Source organism: Cystoisospora suis, assembly GCF_002600585.1.
Source record: "Cystoisospora suis strain Wien I chromosome Unknown contig_2268, whole genome shotgun sequence".
Taxonomy (NCBI): Eukaryota; Apicomplexa; class Conoidasida; order Eucoccidiorida; family Sarcocystidae; genus Cystoisospora; species Cystoisospora suis.
Genome location: NW_027155067.1, coordinates 11,546 through 30,154, shown reverse-complemented (window position 1 = coordinate 30,154; position 18,609 = coordinate 11,546). Strand labels below are relative to the sequence as shown.

At 47.1% G+C, this 18,609-nt stretch overlaps 4 protein-coding genes across 4 annotated transcripts in view; 1 reads left to right on the top strand and 3 right to left on the bottom strand.

The window, feature by feature from the left end:
* Positions 1–2,229: 2,229 nt before the first annotated feature.
* Positions 2,230–2,587, top strand: CSUI_004776 (uncharacterized protein; the record flags this gene model as incomplete). The annotated part of the gene is made up of 1 exon (XM_068064960.1): positions 2,230–2,587. A coding segment is annotated over exon 1 (327 nt), but the record flags the coding sequence as incomplete, so codon positions are not given.
* Positions 2,588–4,989: 2,402 nt separating this feature from the next.
* On the bottom strand, positions 4,990–14,042 carry CSUI_004775 (litaf-like protein). The gene is made up of 4 exons (XM_068064959.1): positions 12,828–14,042; positions 11,833–12,067; positions 10,190–10,733; positions 4,990–9,665 (listed from the first exon to the last, which is right to left on the bottom strand). Exons 1-4 carry the CDS (start codon positions 13,152–13,154, stop codon positions 8,018–8,020), a joined length of 2,754 nt encoding a protein of 917 aa, XP_067923064.1. The 5' UTR covers positions 13,155–14,042; the 3' UTR covers positions 4,990–8,017.
* Positions 14,043–15,358: 1,316 nt separating this feature from the next.
* Positions 15,359–15,966, bottom strand: CSUI_004774 (uncharacterized protein; the record flags this gene model as incomplete). The annotated part of the gene is made up of 1 exon (XM_068064958.1): positions 15,359–15,966. A coding segment is annotated over one exon (213 nt), but the record flags the coding sequence as incomplete, so codon positions are not given.
* A 688-nt stretch (positions 15,967–16,654) lies between these two features.
* Positions 16,655–18,609, bottom strand: part of CSUI_004773 (cral trio domain-containing protein) — a 7,922-nt gene continuing 5,967 nt past the window's right edge. Inside the window, exon 4 of the mRNA XM_068064957.1 lies at positions 16,655–17,846. Within this exon, the coding sequence (XP_067923062.1) occupies positions 17,823–17,846 (24 nt within the window). The 3' untranslated portion in view covers positions 16,655–17,822. The remainder of the gene's footprint in view (positions 17,847–18,609) is intronic.

The following is an 18,609-nucleotide window of genomic DNA, read 5'->3' as shown; positions in this document are numbered from 1 at the left end:
AAAAACCTCTGACCGGATCACTTCCTTGCTGTCTTTCTTTCTTTCTTTCTTCTTTGCCTTTCGCGTTGGGTTCTTTCTTTCGCTTTTGGAAACTGGGAGAGGAAGTAAGGGTAGAAGTGAGCGGACGATAAGAAGTCTCGGGAAAGATGAAAATGGTAGGAGCTAGTTGGAGAGAGAAGCTTCTTAGCTCAGAGACAAGATATCTAACAGAGAAAGAATGAGAGATAAACCCCAGGTTAGGCAGTAACAAACTGAAGAAGAGAAAAGACTTGCCGTGCGACTAGATCTTGTTGCTCGGACGATGGATGGTGACTTAGAGGAGAAGAAGAAAAGAAGAAAGTCGACAAGGGAGGAGGCGGGATACGATGAAGCAGAGAGAAAAGGGAAGAGGTCTTTTCTTCATGAAAAGACTAAAGCATGAGCTATAGAAAGACTTAGACGTAGAAGAGGGAGAGAGGCATAGATCATTCGCTTACATACAGGAGAAGAGATGCATCTCTTATACATACGGAGAAAGGGCTATGGAAAGGTAGAGAGAGAGTATGTTTAGACTTTTAAGACAGACTGTGTGCGAATGGATAGAAATGTATTGAAAGAGAGATAGATGGATAGCTCGAGATGTATGTAAAGAGCTTAGATATGATAGTATTTTTGTTTAAGTGAGGAACATGCGTTGAGACAAACACAAGGGAAATGACAGGAGTTGTATAAGGGGGGTCTAAGATGGGTGGAAGGAGGTGTATCTACAGCATGGCAAACGTATACTTTTTACGTAAGAAAGAAGAGAGACAACCCTAGAAGGATAACGGGAGATAGATTGGTAGACAGACCTCGAGGTGATCGAGAAAAAGTGGAGAGAGGACGCCAAAAAAGAAAGACAAGATGTAAGACGAATACCCTTTACAAGGTGTATATACACCAGAGAAGAAGAAATCACATGGGTATGGTGATTGATTAGCCCGGGCTGGTTGACTGCTTGTTTGTCGGAAGGAGGAGATATGAGCACGTCAGAAGAAATGCACCATCGACTAGCTGTTGCGATACACTTAGGTGTGCATACACAAGACAAAATGACACGTAGAAGGAGACGAACAAAAAGAAGTCGGCCAACTTCATCCGACGCCAGATGCCTAGGCACACACGCCTAGGAGGAGCCCAAGTGCAACGAGGCGGGGCGGCGTCGGGAATGCAGTACGGACGATAGTCAAGGAGGCCTACTCAAGTGTCTCAAAGCCATGAGGGATGAAGATTGGAGAGAAAAACGTGGAAGATCGCTTAGAAGGAAATCAACAGTCATCCCTACGATGCCCAGGGCTTGACAGGCCCACCCCCCCCTCGCCTTGGGCGTGAGCTGTAGTAGTTGTAGAAGACGAGGCTCGCTCAAGGCTTGCTTTTCGTGATCAGAAGTCCATAATGATCGATAGACGTAGACAAGGTGATGTTGCAGCTTGTCGATTGGATGCTGTTTAACCTGATAGCTAACGCTATTCGAATGAGAGAAGAAGCAAAAGCCGCCTGAAGCGGAAAGGCGGTCACGAGCAGGAGGTACTGTTGTCGTAGGAACATCATACGGCCTAGTGACGGACGCTTTGTCCCTTGAAGGGCGGTGCAGCATCTTTCAGCGGTCCGTGCGTCCCACCCCAGTCACATGGAAGCTAAAACGAATTGCTTGAGAAAACTTGATCTTCTTCCCGAAGCAACAAGAGACTTGGCGATCCTGTGAGAAACGACGGGTGGCGAGCCTATCGCTACTACAACAGATCGCGCGGTCGTCGTCAGCGAGGCGCTGTGTGACTGACTGTAACGCGCATCGTGGGACAGGCATTCCGAAGACACCGACAGGACACAGCGCGTGACAGGAATAAAGGTTGGAAAGCAGAAGCCACACACAGAAAAAAGCAAGAAAAGACAACACAAGAAGACAGTCACACAGACCATTTCAGGTGTACGTACACCTCAGAAACGCGAGAAAATCACGTTGTTTTGCGGCAAAAACAAGCACCGTGTGTGTCCTCCCGCCTCTACCTCGGTCGTGTGCAGCAAGCAGCACGTCCTAGGATGACGATGATGGTCGTCCTCTTCCTGGGACAGCACATTCCCAGCGTTGTTACAGCATGCTGTTGCTCCGAATCCCGCCCGTGGATTGCGCGTTGCGCGCGGCCGGCCGCCGCCGCCCCCGTGGGATGGAGGGACAGACAGACACACGGAAAGAAGCCGCCGGCGGAGAAGGACTTGAACGCCAACAACAGCAAAAACAGATGCCGCCGCATCGGTGGTCTCTCGTAAGGTCAAGAGCTCCGGGGTTGGTACCTTCCTCACTCTGCTGTCTTCGTGTTGTCCCCCCGAGTGGACCTTCACAGACAAACGTGTGCGAGCGTGTGACAGAAAGTTGCATGGGAGAAAGTGTGACAAACAGCATGGCTTTCTCCCCAGAAGACACACAGCAAGGGACAGGATCTCCGGGAGGGAGGACGAAAGTAAGGAGCTCAGCTGGTACTCCTTGGGTTTTTTTCCCAACTGAGGGCGACGATTCTTCATCCTTTCCATTGAGGGGTCATCTAGTCTGGCTTGTGAAACAATATGAGCATTTGGAAAACATCAATCAGTCTCTTTCACTAGGCTAAAGAACGTTGTTTCGAACTGTTCTCCGGTTGACACATAACCAGCAGCAAGAATTGTGCTTTTTGCCGGGTTGCAGAAAAGGAGAAAGGGCGACAGTATCTGTAGGCGCACACAGCCTTGACTGCGGATCTCCTCCAAACACACACCACCTGGTCGTTTCAGTAGAAATCTCCCTTTTGGGGGGGATTACATCGAAGAAGACGGGCGTAAAAAGGGAGCAGGCTCCGCTACACATTCACACCATTACTTAGGACACGAGAGCTTTCTCCCTACTGTGACTCGAGAACAAGGTTTTTATTCCTTTCTTAGGGTGTGGTTCGAGGCAGACTTTTGGACGGAGCAATCAATCAGCGCAGAAAGGACATCTCACCGTACCAGATATTGGCACCTGTCTTGACTTCAGAAGCACAAGGAGATGACAAAGTAAGTTTTTTTTTCCCCTTGATTTCTGCCATGAGTCTCCGGGTATTTCGCCAGCTAGTTTCCCAGCGTCTTTTCTTGCTTCCCCTGGAAAGGACTCGAATGCTTCCTGGCCCTGCTGTAGCAACCACCACCTGTTAGGGACTGCGTGTAGTTGTTGTGTGCGGAGACAGTTGTTACCTAGGGATTACAGACGTTTTCTTCTTTCAAAACAAGAAACTGTGCGATGCACTCATGCAGGATGATAAACGAGTAGTAGTAGCACCCTCTAGACAAAGGTCACGAAGGTGCACACTCTGGCCCACCGCTCATAAGCCTGCTCGTGGTACTCCGCCCCGTTGCCAGCTAGAGAGAAAGGAACATAACTTCGCTGGCATCCCCTTACCTGTTCTTGAGAACTTCTCTCGCACGGGTGATTTGCAGCTTCCTACGCGATACGACCACCACCCCGACCGAGACATGTTGACTCTTCAGGCTGAGAGACAACGAGTATCTTATCTCGATAAGGGCCTCCCTGCCTCCTATCTGACTCCGAATGCTTTGTGGGCTTGATTAGGTAGACAAATAGATAGACTAGATAGACACACACAGATAGCCAAGTCAACGTCACGCAGGAGAGTCACTGCTGCTGCACATCCCACGCACCTGTCTGCCCTCAGGGAAAGACTCAGAATTGCACTTCCCCCTTGCTATCCGAAAAAAGGCAGGCCCTAGTAATGGCCACTCATCGCCAAACACGCTTTTGCTGCTATGGTACACGAAGTCTAGCTGATTGACTTAACCTTCCTGTCTCTCAGTGACGGTGCAGGGAACTGCAAGGATGCGACCGGAGGAGAAGCAGAGGCTTCCTCTCATTCATTCTGTGAAAAAACCCTGTCGCACGGTTGTATATGGACAGGACCAGCAGCTGCCAAAGCTGTAGAGGGCGCATGCATGATTTGAGGCTTCTCTCTCTCTTGCTTGCCGTTCGACTGCATACAAATGGTGACTTTGGAAAACAGCGAGTTCTCAACTGTAGATAGACGGATGACCACACTAGGTGACCGACCCCTCCCTGGTTTGTTTCCTCGATACCCAGGTGAAACCCTCCAAACAGTCTCCATTCGTGCAATCTCTCCTTTCTCGACTTATGGTCTGGAATGGCACGAGCTTCCTGCTTCATGTCCACACCCACGTGGGGTCCCCAGGCCCCCTCTCAACGTGAAGTTCCTGCATTAGAATGACCCAGTGAGAAGGCCTCCTCCACGCAGTGGGTGAGTGAGGTGCATAATGATGAACGTCTCCCTTTGCCTTCTCCCTACCGTTCCTTTCTCTCTCTACCGCTCTCTCCGTACAAGAAAACTCAGTTTTTCTCGGGGGGCTAAAGAACCACGTCGTTCATGCATAAATGTGAAGGCTCCGGAATATGCCCTAGCTGTTTGATTCATGTGCGATCAGCAGCTTCTCTTCACTGTCCTTCCTTCATTCGAGAGATGATAAGAAAAAACTCTATTCCCTGTTCCACTGCCAGTCCATCGTCAAAACGCGAGAAAGGAGGACGAACAACAAAGAAACGAAAGAACGAAGAGTTCTCTTTGCTTGACATTTCGCCTTTTCTTTGCCGTCATCCAGCTGACACCGTCAACCGGCGTAAGAGTGCCCGCTCGCTAGATGTGGAAGTCCGAGAACATTGCAAGGGGGGAAAGGAGTTTAAATACCGATGCTTCTTCGTCGTGGAAATGTGTGTCCTTCTATAAATAGATATATGTCCGTCTTTCTATATACATATACATATGTCCGTCCTTCTACAAATATCAGACTTAACAGAGAACGTCTATTATAAGCACTCCCCGGTTGATCATTATTGTACTACTACTACCTCCTTTCCCGCTCTTGCAGAGTTCGAGCTAGACCGGTCGACTTCAACGACAGAGAGAGATAGACAGATGAAAGATGTCTCGCCAGCCAACCTACGATTCATGTACTCCATATATCACGCGGTGTCACTCCACCAGAAGAAAAGAATCTCATGATGGGAAGTCCCATGTAGACATGCAGTTCTGTGTCTCAAAACATGTAAAGAGGACATATCATGTAGACATATACGAGGACACGTACACCATAGCAACCACCAGCCAAAGCAGCAGCCTTCCTTCATTTCAGGGTGTATGTAGGAACGAATGTCCCCCATAGAGGCACTTTATAGGCCTCCCCAGCTCCAGAGAGAGAGGAGATGGCGTTCCGTTGAAGCGAGAGGAAGAAAGCAGAATACTCTTGGTACACTGTACAGCTAGACAACCTTCCTTCATGAGACTCCTTGTCGTATCCTCACGCTTCTCCACTCGTCAGTCATAGAAGCTGCCACCGCCATCCCTCACCCCCACATCCCTCTCTGTACATACCATGCAAGTATCAATGATATCTACATACATTTATGTGAATGTCTGTATCCCCTTGCTTGCCCTTGTCTGCGCGTGCGCGACAGTTCATATCGTAAGGAACGGCTGTGAAATGAGAAAGATGTATATATATATGTATACACACAGATATAGATATATAGATGTACAGGAGAGAATTCGGTAGCCACCCCGTAGACAGAGCAGTCGTAGTTGTAACGAGCATCTTCACACCCCGGACAGATAGACCCACATACCCACCACGCAGTATGACTCCTCCTTTCCTCTTCTCCTTCTAGCTGCTTTCAAAGAGTGCACGGACTGCAAACGAGAAGCCAGGATGAGAGGAGACACACGAGGAAGGACACCAACAGCTCAAGTTGCTCCCTTCTCCCCTTCGTTCCTGCGTAACTATGCAAAGAATCTCTATCTATATGCGGCTCACTCACCCACCCACTCTACACCGCCGCAGATCCCATCTGATTTGATCTACTCCCCTTCTTTCTCTCTCTTCTTTCTTGGCTCGGAGCCACATTCGAGAGGCGCTGCTAGGAGAAGAAAAGATTTCCTCTCCAAATGAGAGGGAGGCGCCTCCTCGCAAGAATTAACAAGCTTGTGAGGGAGAAACAAACACCGGCTTTCTATATCACTTAGAAAAGAAGACGTCTCTTGACGCGTATGGCTGTCTGAGAGGATCCTACCGCAGAAGAAGCTTCTCTCCCTCACTCAACAAGCCATAGAAAGGCTCCGACTGTATCTGAGCCTACATACATACCTATACACATATGTATGTAGATATATGTATGCAGAGAGAGAGAAAGGAACAAGGAAAGAGGGAGACAAGGAGAGAAACATAAGGAGCCTCACTTGTAGCTATTCTCCACATAGAGATATGACGAGCAGTCTGTGTCTCTGTAGATCTCGGTGTCTAAATCCCGAGATAGACATCGGTAGATCGAGATGATATCTGTACACCGGCAATAGCAATAGGTTCAAATGATTGAGAGGGTTAAGTGTCTGCTCTTCATCCCTATCTTGACTTCAGCTCAGTTTCCTCTCTGCTGTGTGGAAGGAAAAGAAAAAGAACTTTTCCTTCCTCTACAAGAATATTCAGTAGTTCTAAAGCCCCCCGGCTGATCGACACATGCCCCATTCTTCTTCTCTCTCGTTTCTTTGTACAGAGCAAAAAGAAGATGATACACGCTCTAACTTCTTTTGCCTTTTAAACGGGCTTGGCCTTCTTTTCCTTTCTTTCTCCTGTAGAGTCCTAACCAGCAAAGAATGAAGTTCATATCTCAATGGGTGTGTATTCTGCTCCTCTCGTTTTCCTATCAAACACCTTTATCATCTTGTGATCTTCCTGCACTCTTCTCCTCTCCTCTTCTCTCTCCTTCTTTTCTATGTTGTTTGAATCTCCCCCTCTTCACCTCGTTTCTTAGCTTTTTTTTATATACGGTTTACACGTAGACACATGTCAACATACACCATATAGACACAGAAGACATGACTTGATACACAACGAATAGAGAGCTTTCTTCGGGCCCTCCTTCTTCTCCTACTAGCCTTCGTACCCTTCTTCACTCTAACCTTCCTTCCCCTCCCCTCCATAACCTGAGAAACTCATCTATACCGTATATAGGGCGATAAAAGGGTTTCTCGATATAGAGAGAGAGGGAAAGACAAAGGAGATCAAAAGACAGCTTTGCACAGTGCTAAATCACTTCTCCTACTCATTTCAGATTAGAGTGAAGTCAATATAAAGGCTTGTGTTTGTCTCTTCTCCGGACCCATTCATTCCTTCATCGATTACACCTCCTTGGCGAAAAAAGGGTCTTCTCTTCTTTTCTATCATTTCCTTTGAGATAGATTCTTCTCGAAGATAGATGAAGTCTAACTCTTCTTCTCTCTGGCACACCCTCTCCACTTTGCAAGGAGGCGTACAGTACGTACATACAGAGAAGACAGAGTGAGGGATAAAAAAGAGAGAGAGAGAGAGGGGGGAGAGAGAGAGATACTTGCGAAAAGAATAGATAAGCCGAGGACACGTAATGATAGAGAGAGTCAGAGAGAAGGAGGTGGGTGATAATAGAGAGATGGATCTAGATAGGAAAAGAGGAATCGCAACAGGATAGACACACCGCTTGCTGCCCTCTCTCTCTCTTTTTCTCGCTTATGTCCTTATGAATAGGATCGCTTCACATGCAACTGAACCTTAGATAAGAGAGAAGCGAAGAGAGTGACCTCTGTCCAATCATCGCGTGCACACTGAGATCCCCCCTTCCTCTCTTCGATGTAAAGAACTGATCAGGCAACTGGACCTCTTGCAAGACATCTGTACGTTTGTGAAGATGGAGATATTTTCGTCTCCGAAAAAGAAGAAGAAAACCCCCTTTTCGGGAGCTTTTCCTTTGTCTGAGAAGGAACGTGATCATTTCCTCTTATCTCCCCTTCCCTATTCTTCTTCCTCTTCTTTTTCTTCTTCATTCACCAGCTTTCTTCTATCTCTTCTTTCTGGAGAAGGCTCTTCTTCTTGCTACTCTCTTCCCCCTCCTACTCTCATCCTGTCCTTCCATCATCTTCTTTCGGGCTATCTTCTTCTCTTACTTGCCTTCTTCTACCCCACCCTCCCTCTCATTTCCTGTCATCCCCACCTTCCTTTCTTGTTCTTTCTGCTGTCCTGTCTGCTCCTGTTGCCGTTGTTGTTCTTGCTGTTGAGACTTGACGGCTGCATGTATCTTCTTTGCTTGTTCTCCCCCCCTTCCGCCAGGTCTTGTTCTCTCCCCTCCTGCTTGAGATGAGTCAGATGGAAGCTGTCCGGGTGAGGAAGAACGACGAGGAGGAGCTGTCTTTTTCTCATCTTCTCTTTCATAGTCTTTGTTAATCACTCTCTGTGGTGGAGTCTTCGATTGAGGCTTCGGTAATCCTTGCTCTCCCTGCTGCCGTGGTTCTCTTACGGAATTGTCAGAAGAGGAGGAGGAAGAAGAAACACGAGGAGAAGAAGAAGGCGGAAGAGAGGGTGAAGGTCCCTTCCGTGTAGGAGCACCTGTACGAGGAGGAGGTGCATTGTTCTTGTTCTGCGAGGGAATCCGTGAGGGGGAAGCCGGAGAAGAGGCTGAAGAATGAACTTTCTTTCTGTCCGAGCTGTCTCCTCTTACATCTTTGAATGAGGGATCTTCATTCCTTGCATGGGAAGGTGTTTTGACCTGCTGGCTTTTCTTCACTGGAGAAGAAGAAGAAGTTTGCCTTGAGGAAGTTCCTTCTGTTTTCCTCTGGGACTCTTGGGGTGTATTGTGATCTTTCTTCATTCCCTCATGGACATTTCTTTCTTTATCTTCTCGACGGACCTCTTCTGCTGTAGTCTGATTCTCCTTATTTTTCTGACGATAATTCTTCATAGCATAGTCCCTTTTGACTTCAGCAGCTATCCGTCTTGTTCGTGAAAAGAGATCTTCTTCTTCCTCCTCCTCCTTTTCCTCGTAAAGATGTCCTTTATGGTTCTCTCCTTCTTCGTCGAAGAGCTCGACATCACTAAAGTCATCCTCCTCCTCCCCCCCCTCTTCACCTTTCTTACCCCCACCCCTTCCATACATAGAGGGGAAATGTTTCTCTTCTTTCATGAGTCTCGCCTTTAATTGGGCGATCAACTCATCTGCTCCGTGAATCTTCTCCTCTCCTCCCCCTCGTTCTTCTTCTTCTCCCTCATTCACGCCCTCTCCCATCATCCATCTCCCCCAGATCCCCCCCCCTTCACTCCCCCATTGTGATCCTCTTCCACCACCTCTTTCATTCATCAGCATCGAGGGATTCGTCTTCTCGTTCTTCTTCATCTCCCCTTTGAGACCTTCTGTTCGATCTCCCCCTCTATCACCCCACGGCATGCCAAAGAGAGATAAAGGATGACGGCGACTTCCGTCTTCTTCTCCTCCACCGGTGTCTCTTCCTGTTCCTAAAGGCCCGTCATCTGTGAAAGTGCGAACGACCCGTACAGCTATAGGACTCCCTTCAGGATCCGGAGACGTAATGATCTGTTTGCGGATGACAACGACGCCACGACCTCCGAGAGACCCCATAAGATTAAAGGGATTGAACCCGCCAAAAGGCGAACCAAAGGCAGAAGGAAAGAGATTCGACAAGAGATGTTGTGCTTCTTGTTCTTGAGCTTTAGCTAATTCACGTAATCTCTTCTCTCTCGATTCCCACGATTCGATCACCGAGACACTCCATAGGCGTCCTAGGGTGGGCTTGCCTCTGAAGGAAAGGAAAAAAGAAGAAAACGAAGTTGACAAAAACGCTCCAAACATCAACAACGAGAAGGAAAGAAAGAAAGAAAGGGGGGTTGAAAGGAGAAGGGACATGTTGATGGTTCGAACAGAGAAGAGGAGAGAAAGAGATGAGGAGGAAGAAAGAGATGAAATAGAGAGAACGAAAGAAGGAGGTGAAGAACACCTCCAGTAGAGTGAACAGACAGAGATAGAACTTCGTATACAACGTAAAAAGAAGTAGACAAGGCTGTGTGTGAAAGACTCCCATGGCCACCAAGACAAAGGCCCAACACTCGCGTCTATCTATCTACCTTTACCCTATCTATCTATCAATCTATGATCTCTCTTTGATGTATCTATCTGTATGTCCCTCCTATCTCGAATGCATGCCATGGAAGACTCTCAAAGCCATCCTCAGGTGTGCGAATTCTTTTCACCCCAGTACATGAGCTTTCTCTCGTTCACGACTCTTCTCGAGACAACTCTCCTTCTCTTTCTCTCTTCTCTTACCTTCTCCCGAGTTCTACAAGAGTTGCTTCGAAAGAGACCTTATCTCCAGGAACAAGCTTCTCGACAACTTGATTAAGATCGCCGCTGAAGGCTAGCGCTAGATCTGCTCCATCACCTTGCAATCCTCGATTTTCTTCATCTAAAGCTAAGAGACGTGCTTTCTCTTCTTCTTGATCTTCTTCTTCTTTCTCCTGTTTGCTTTTCCTCTTCTCCTCAGCATCACTTCCTTCTCCTCCTTCACGACTCATATCTTCCCCCCCCCCTGTCCTGCCAAAAGAGAAAGGCGAAGAAGAAAAGCTATCAGGATGACCGCTAGCTTTCTTGTGCTGTTGCCCTGCTAAGGTCATGGTAGGATACATGACAAGGAAGAGAAAGTTGGAGCTGAAGAGACCCTCTTTAACATGTTTCACAAGCCCCGTCCACCGTACGGTCTTTCCGCCGAACTTATCTCGGAAGTTCGCAACAGCTTGAAGAGGATTTCCGAGCTGACTCTTCTGTCCACAGTCACGGTAAAAATCTCCCCAGGACGCCTCCGTTAATTCACCTGACCAACACACGGAACGAAGAAAGAAAGAAAGAATCGATGGGTGAATGAGAAAGAAAGAAAGAAAGAGAGAGAGAAGGAAGAGATAAGAAAGAAACAAGAGAAAGGGGTGATCAAGAGAGGCTTGTATTAGCAGAGAACGAGGAAGTGTGTAATTGGGGAAGAGACAATGAAGAGGACGGGAGATAAAAGGGTCACGAAACACTTCGGGACATTCACGATTGAGTGAGCGACGTCTGATTGAAGTGGGATAGCTACTTGAGTCCAGTCTTTCTTTCTTTTCTTTTTTTCTTCCTTGTTTGCTTCTTTTCCTTCTTGCACAACGATTTCATGAAGAAAGAAGTCGACTATCGTCCCTCTCTCTCTCCCTCCACTCCATCTCTCTACATATGCAATCCTTGTCTGTCTCTCTCTATCACAGAGAAACGCGTCTGACGGCATATCACTCGTCTTTTCGAAAGAACTGTAGTAGGTATTTATATCTCTCGTCTTCTTCATCTTCTCTTCCTTCCCGTCTTGTGAAGAGACCCAAGAGGAGAGAATCTTTACCTAGGGGTCTACTAGACACCTCTCTACATCCACCATTGCGTCAGCTAGGATAGGTAAGAAAGATCTTCCGTACAAAGAGCGAGAAAGATGAGCAGAAAGAAAAAGAAAAAGAAGAGATGAAGAGAATTGAACAGAGCGAGGAAGAAGAAAAGCGATAGATGAATAGATACAACAAGAAGAAGACGACAGAGGAAGAGAAAAAAAGAGAGGAAGATCCATGAATCTAAAGACCAAGAGAAAAGAAAGATGATCTTCTTCAATCCTCTTCTTCGTCCTACTACTAATTCCCCCATCTCTCCCCCCTCTTGAACGGCCAGCCAGCCCTCAGGGTTGTTTCTCAAGATCAGCCTGGAGAGGCCTCTCATTCTTTATGTCAATATCAACTTAACTGCATACACATGCCATCCTTTTCTTTCCATTGCGACGAGCTGTTTCTCCTCATGTCTACATAGCTAGACAAGCTAAGAACCCCACAGCTGTTTGTGTCTGTGTCTACATTGAACAAGAGGGGGGGCTGTATGATCAACCTCCGTCGTGTCTATCACTATACCTTTAGGAAGTATGTCGAGAGCATTGCCGAGCCAGCCTGCTCTTAAGATGTAGAAAAGAAGAATGAAGAAGAGAATACAAAAGAAAAGAAGAAAGTAACGTCTTGAAAGAACCACCGCGCAGCTTCCGCACTTCACTGTAACGATCTCCTCCCTTGACGAAGAGAAGAGAGGAATCGAAATTCTCGATTGACGCTGGATAAGATTACGACAGAAAGGACATGAGTGAACTGCATCCTACATACACAAGACAAAAGATGAAAGACAGACAGACAGAAAGAAAGAAAGAAGAAAAGAGAAGATGAAGGAAGAAAAATGAGAAAGAAAGCAGCAAAGAAGAAGAAACAGAAGAAGAAAAGAGAAGTAAAGTATAACGAAACAGAATCGATGTGGAATGTGTACCTCTATCTCGCTCCCTCTCAGTCTCCGATCATTCTCTTCTTCTCATCTAGCTCACCTCCCACGTGTATACCTCTCTCTTTCTCTTTCTTGCTAAAGAACGAGAAAGAGGGGGAAGGGAGGATGAAAACCGACGAATAGAAACGTAGGAGTAAGCCAAAGTCATGCTAAGAACATACACCAAAGTGACCTGGAGACAGACGAAGGATAATACAGCAAGTCCAGGGGGGCAAGTGAAGAGCTCGTTCGAAACGCATTCTCGCTTGGACTCCGTTTGCGATCATCTCGGTAGGAGACAACTGCAGAGAACACGGGGGAGCGTAGCCCTTCCTGCAATAGGCTGGCCATGTGAGGTGGCTAGACACCCCAACGTAAACTCAGGTGTATGTTGACGTGCTTCTGATCACTTGAGAAGAGACAGGAGAAAGAGGGAGATCGAGAGAGAGAGAGAGAAACACTACGAAGACGTGAGAAAACAAGCTTCCACACACCAAGGATTACCATGCATACATTTCACTCCGCCCACTATAGAGCTTCCCTGTTAACGATGGAAAGAGGGAATTCTTGATAGAGGAGGATGGTGATGCGCTGATCTTACCTTCAATCCTAGCCATAAGAAAGGAACAACACAGAAAGAATAAAGCCCTAGGACAAGGGTTGTGAGGACGCAGAGAGTTATGCCCATACATGAATGTTTATAGGATACAGTCGTCGTGATAGCCTTGTGACAATGAGGGCAGGTCGTGTTCACAGGCACATCTCCAAAGGAGGAAGAAGAAGAGGATGAAGAGGCTCTGCTGCTTGGGTTATATGGGGAACCGATAACTTGACGTGGAAGAGAGGCTGGGGGATGATCTTTGCCATTTGGTATAGGCGTCGGCACCGGTGTGCTCGAGAACTCGATTGCCGAGGAAGGCTTTAACATCTTGAACGAAGATGAAGAGGAAGAAGAAGGAAGTGAGAGAAAGAGACTCCCCGTCTCAAAAGGAGAATGTGGAAACACAAGATGACAGAAAGGTAGCTGGCTTAGCAGACCCACGGATGTTCGCACGCGTTATCTGCCGTGCTGAGGTGTACATACACCTGAAAGAGCAGCTGGCCCTGTTGCTGGAAAGAGAATCTGCATAGCAGACGGTTGAAAAAGGAGGGGCGGGGGGTTCAGAAAAGGAAACAAGGTGATAGGGAGATGACCAATTTGCCTTCTGTCTGTTTTTCTAGACAGAGAAACTTCCCGTTTCCGAAAAAGAGAAGATTCCGGTGTGCAGAGTGGAAGAATGTTATCCTGAGTAGACGACGGTCAGCAGAAGTCGAGAGCGGCTGCCGTAGAAAAAGGGATGTGCTGCTTCAATCCGACTCTCCCTCGTCTCGCTCTTTGTTTTTCTCATTATTCCTTCAATCCATATTCATCTAAATACTTGGAAAGACTCGCAATGAAGAGTTACTAGATCATGGAGACAACTGTAAGAGAGGACAACTTAGCAAGAGAAGAGAAAAGCCACTGCATCATTCAGTCCGTCCATTAGAAGAGCCAAAGGCGGAAAAAGAAAGGAGGGACTGCTCAATCTGTCAAAGCGCAAGAAACTGAAGAATGATCTCTTCCGACAAGAGAAAGAGAAAAGAGGCGTTTTACTTACCAAGTGCTTTTCCTCTCCTCCTGCTAAAAACGGATAGAAGAGAGACGGTAGTTGTGAGATTCCGTCTCCCCCCTTTCTCCCAGTTCTTCCTTTCTCCCTCCTCTCTATCTATGTATCTGTCAATCTATCGATCCCTTAAGAGATTCGTAGGCCCAGAGACAATGCGAGACAAAGCTTTTGTATCGGATGAGAGATAAAGCGAAAAGTAGCTGAAGATGACGGGAGAGTTCCGCTGCTCGCTCAAAACTTTGCGTGAGTGGTGTCGAACCAAGCGCCTGCGGCCTTTTGATTGTCTAGAGTCAGTCACCCGGCATCTATCATGGATCGTGATACTAGGAACGCGACGGAACGCTGTGAAAAGCCTTCACGACACCCCCAGTAGACATGTAAAGAGGGAGAAACAAGGCCATCTGGCACGACTGTACAAACTCGACGGGTGGCAAAAAATGGAAAAAGCATGACAGAGGCGAGACTGGACTGTTGGGATCAAACGAGGCGAAGGAAGAGAGAGAGACAGGGAGGGGAGAGGAAGAGCCGCACACCGTGTTGTTGCTCTTCTCCCCTGCTATGACTATAGCTATCAGCTATAGAGGCTATTCTTTATCAGGTTTCCAGGCATGTATTTGGGAATTGTCGGGGATGATGTTCATGTGCGACCGACAAGGGGTTCTTCCTCAAAACCGGTCTACAGGATATCTTTTTCTCTTTCTCTCTCTTTCTCAATAGTAAGCATCACACGGAAAGCGTGTTGTTCATAGAACAGAATAAAAATACAAGAGGGGACTAGGAGATTCTCCAGGAAAAGGAATGAGAAGCTCGTATTGCTGGAGAAAAGGAGGGGATCGATGGATAGTCGGTCCTCAGCGGACATCTCTAGCACGACCATGAAGGTTCTCTTGTTCTCCGGATCAAGTAGCAAAGATCAGAATGAGGCCTGACTCTGTAAAGGAAAGAGGCTTCCCACGAAACATTTCTAGTCAAGTGTAGGCCGACTGGTACCTTGCAGCCCTAATTGTATCCTGTCTTTTCACTTCTGTTCTGGTAGATGTTTTGCTTTCCTAGCAACTCATTCCTTACCTAAGGGGGGGTTCAAGTCACTATATGTACACTAAGCGATCCGCGGTGGCTGCTTGTAGACCGGTGCAAGGTTTGCTTGGCGCATCAGCAGCCGGTCTGTGCCTCATAGAAGAAAAGGGGGGAAAATACGACGGGCAAGGTAGAACTCGAGAGGTCTTTCTTTTCACTCAAGGGTCGCATCAGAAGGAAAAACTCTAAGGCGGAGGAGGGCAGGAAAAGGAGGCCAAAACTTCCTCAAAATCCTCCTTGGGTCATTCAGTTTTCTTTCTCCGTCCTTAACTCGTCTTTTTTGCCGGGAAAATGAGGCTAAAAGAGAAGGGTTATGACCAACGTAGTGATACGTGGCCGTCGACCAAAAATAACTATATCTCTCTCTATGTAATGTATATCTCTCTTTGTACACGGGTAAGATCTAACAGACGGATGTTACTCCCAGGAGAAAGCGTTGACTGGCTACTCCGTCGTTAGTACAGAGGGAAGAGGTGTTCTGCTTATCAGTACGGTGTGTTTAACACTCGCTCTCTTTCAAGCAATACAATTTCGTTTGTGGCCTGTCACCGGATAAACGGTAATCTTCACAAATCTCTGTTACGATCTGAGTCAAGTCCCTTTCTTTCTTCGAAGTGGGTCTTCCATCTACCCCATTGACCCTTGCGTTCGATGAACTCTCCCGCTGAAAGCTTGCTACTTTCGTTAGAAGAGAGAGAAAACGGATTCGACCGTAGAGAAGGACATACGTAAGCTTCACGTTCCATCTTCTCTCTTGGCGTCTTTTCAAACTGCAGAACAAGAGGGGAATCCAAGTGTCTGTCTATCTCTCCACCACCGTATCATGACTATACACCATGCATAGCCCCCTCTCCTTCCCTTCGAATATCCTCTCTATCCGTCGTGCTACTAGCATCTCTGCCGCTACATTAAGAACATTTGATCTTCTTCTCATTTCGTCTTTTGTGCGAACATGCACCGGAGGAGTCCAAACCACTCCTACTCCTCTAGGTAACCGTTTCTGCATTTCCATTATCCACTCCCTTACAGGAAAGACTTTCAAAGAAGAAGTGTCTTTTCTTCTTTCTTTAATAAAATGAAGAGTTCTATCTCGAGGAATGTTCCTTCGCTCTCACAATACGCCACTGGCCTAGTTTGTTGTCCTACACATCGTGTCCTTCAAGCCTGTCCTGTTCTCTCGCCTCACAGCTCTGTCCTCCTCCTCCTCTTCCTGCCTTTCCTCCTCGGCCTTTCTGTCTTCTTGTGATGTATCGTGCATCTCTCTGCCGCCGATGTACTTCTCACGCTCAAGTTCTCCACAACGAGTCCCTTTCTCTCTCCTTCCCAGCCGTCTCATATGTGCATCTCTATACATCTTCTTCCTATATATCCACATATAGATGTATGAGCTAGAGAACATATCAGGGCTCGCAGACACCGAGAAACACAGGAGAATACTAGAGAACATAGGGGGTGTGTTTGGATGAAGATGCTTGCCTCGCCTCGAAGAGGAGACCGAGCGACCAACTAACTTTCTTCTCTTTCTACGAGACACGCTCTTCTTCTTTTTCTTTCTGTCTTTTCTTAAATCTCCTTTCTCTATGCTGCTTGACTGACCCATGCACTCTTAGTATCGTCCGTCTTCCCTGATCGAAGCTCCCTCGTCCATATGTTTTACACTTCCCCCCTTCATGAAAGGAGGAGGCCTTTGACGAGGCAAGAGTTGCTTCAAGTCTTTCTTAGGACATAGGAGAACAAGAAGACATATATAGGCATACCCCAGCCATCTAGCCTAGACAAGTAATGAGTAGCATATACCATGCAGTGCTTCCTGGAAGTCCATAGGCATCGAAGGTCGATAGTCTTCCTGTAGCCACCGACAAGGCATGCCCCCTCTTCTTCATCCCTATCTGCCCGCCCACACTTCACTTTTTCATTATGACGTCACGCCGGGGAGAGAAAGTTCACTACCATACACATAGTCTACAAAGATAGCTCCACATAGAGAGAGCCGCAAAGGAGACTTCTTTAGTATTCTATCCCCATAGATTGTATGGATACGTCCAAACGCAGACACACTCATGCATACATCGAAACAAGTGGATTCTTCGCCTAGCTCTCTCTCTCTCTCTAACTTGAAACTCCTTCTTTCTTTCTCGTCAGAAAAAAAGACAAAGATCTTTTCATTCTTCCTATCTCACAAGATCTCTCTCTCCTCCTCCGCCTCCTCCCACTCCTTTCCCCCTCTGTCTCTAGATCCCTCTCTTTCTTTCTTTATGCCGAAGTGCTTGAGAGAGAAGAAGCCTTGGGTTGTTCTGTTTTCGTACTGTCTTGACCACTAAGATCTTCTCCTCCCCCCAGTCCTTCTTTCTCACCCTGTTCTGCCTTGGTAGCTGCCGCCACGGCAGCTACATGTTCCTGTTCTTTTCGTAGGGCTTCTTGCAGCATTTTTCTCTTCTGTTCATCTTCATTCAGTTCGGGGCTCGATTCTTCTTCTTCCTCTTCATCTTGCACATCTTCTCCTTCATCTTTCTCAAAGAGCACTGCATCCTCGACGCTCTTCGTACTTGCTGCTCTCGCCACTGTAGATACACCCGAGCTTCCTCCTCCTCCTCCTGCACTAGTAGTACTAGTAGTCGGGCTTCCGCCAGTACTACTTTCTGCTTTAGGGCCAGTTAGGACACGTGCAGCTTCTTCTGCTGCTTGAGCTGCCGTCTTGCCTGCCGCCTGCGCTTCTTGGAAAGCTTTCGCTTCGGCCATGCGTTGTTCTTGACTCTTCACTATAAATTCTTCTTGCAGAAACTTCATATACGTCTCGAACTGCTTCGCTTCAGCTGCCCAATACACCGCATGCTCGTACACACCCGTGGCTTTACCTCCGGGAATCCAAGACTCTATATAGTCAGCTGAAACCTGAGAGAAGGGATGAAAGAAAGAAAGAAAGAACAAGTCATCGGAGAGAGAGGAGTCTTTCTGTCCATCGACATAAGGCCTGAGCGCTCATTCGAGAAGGAGGTCATGAAGACGACACGTTGAATGGAGTAGTAGTAGTAGTAGCGAAGGTTTACATCTTGTAGAGAGGAGGGTTGGTTGCTGCCTGCTATGAAGAAAGAGGAAGTCTGGCTGATGTATGGAGCTCCCTTCATTGATAGACAGACAAGACCACTACAGCTCTCGGCGAGTCTATTCACGACTATAACTACTTCTGCTTATAGAAAAACGAACGCGTACACCTGTCTATCTTGTGGGTGAGAAAGGAAGAAATCCAGCAGCAGAATTACAGTAGGGATCAAGTTGTCTCACGTGATAGATGGATAGATGGAGAAATACATAGAGAAATACACTGAGTACAGATGGATTCCATACAGATAGATAGGTAGGTAAATCGAGAGGTGAGAAATAGAGGGATAGATACACGGATAGATTAAAGAGAGAGAGACGAATGCAGCGTAGATAAATGGATAGATCTATANNGACAGATAGCTAGGTGCAGGTAGGTAGACGTACCAATCTAGGGCATCCACTTGTATATACACTGCCCTTCCTCTATATTCTTTTCGTCTATTTATTTCTCCATCGTCAAGTCATGACTTTACTTGTCGAAACCATAGCTGCTTTTCCCTTCTATCTATAATCTCTCCATTCCTTAGGCACGTCCTCACTCTCTCTCTTTACATAAGT

What these genes read in the sequence shown, in the direction of transcription:
- CSUI_004775 (XM_068064959.1), bottom strand. Translation starts at nt 13,154, where the DNA reads ATGTTAAAGCCTTCCTCGGCAATCGAGTTCTCGAGCACACCGGTGCCG. An exon ending in TCTTATGGCTAGGATTGAAG is followed by an intron (nt 12,068 to 12,827) that starts GTAAGATCAGCG and finishes TTGTGTATGTAG; the next exon opens with GATGCAGTTCACTCATGTCC. An exon ending in CTTGTAGAACTCGGGAGAAG is followed by an intron (nt 9,666 to 10,189) that starts GTAAGAGAAGAG and finishes CCTTTCCTTCAG; the next exon opens with AGGCAAGCCCACCCTAGGAC.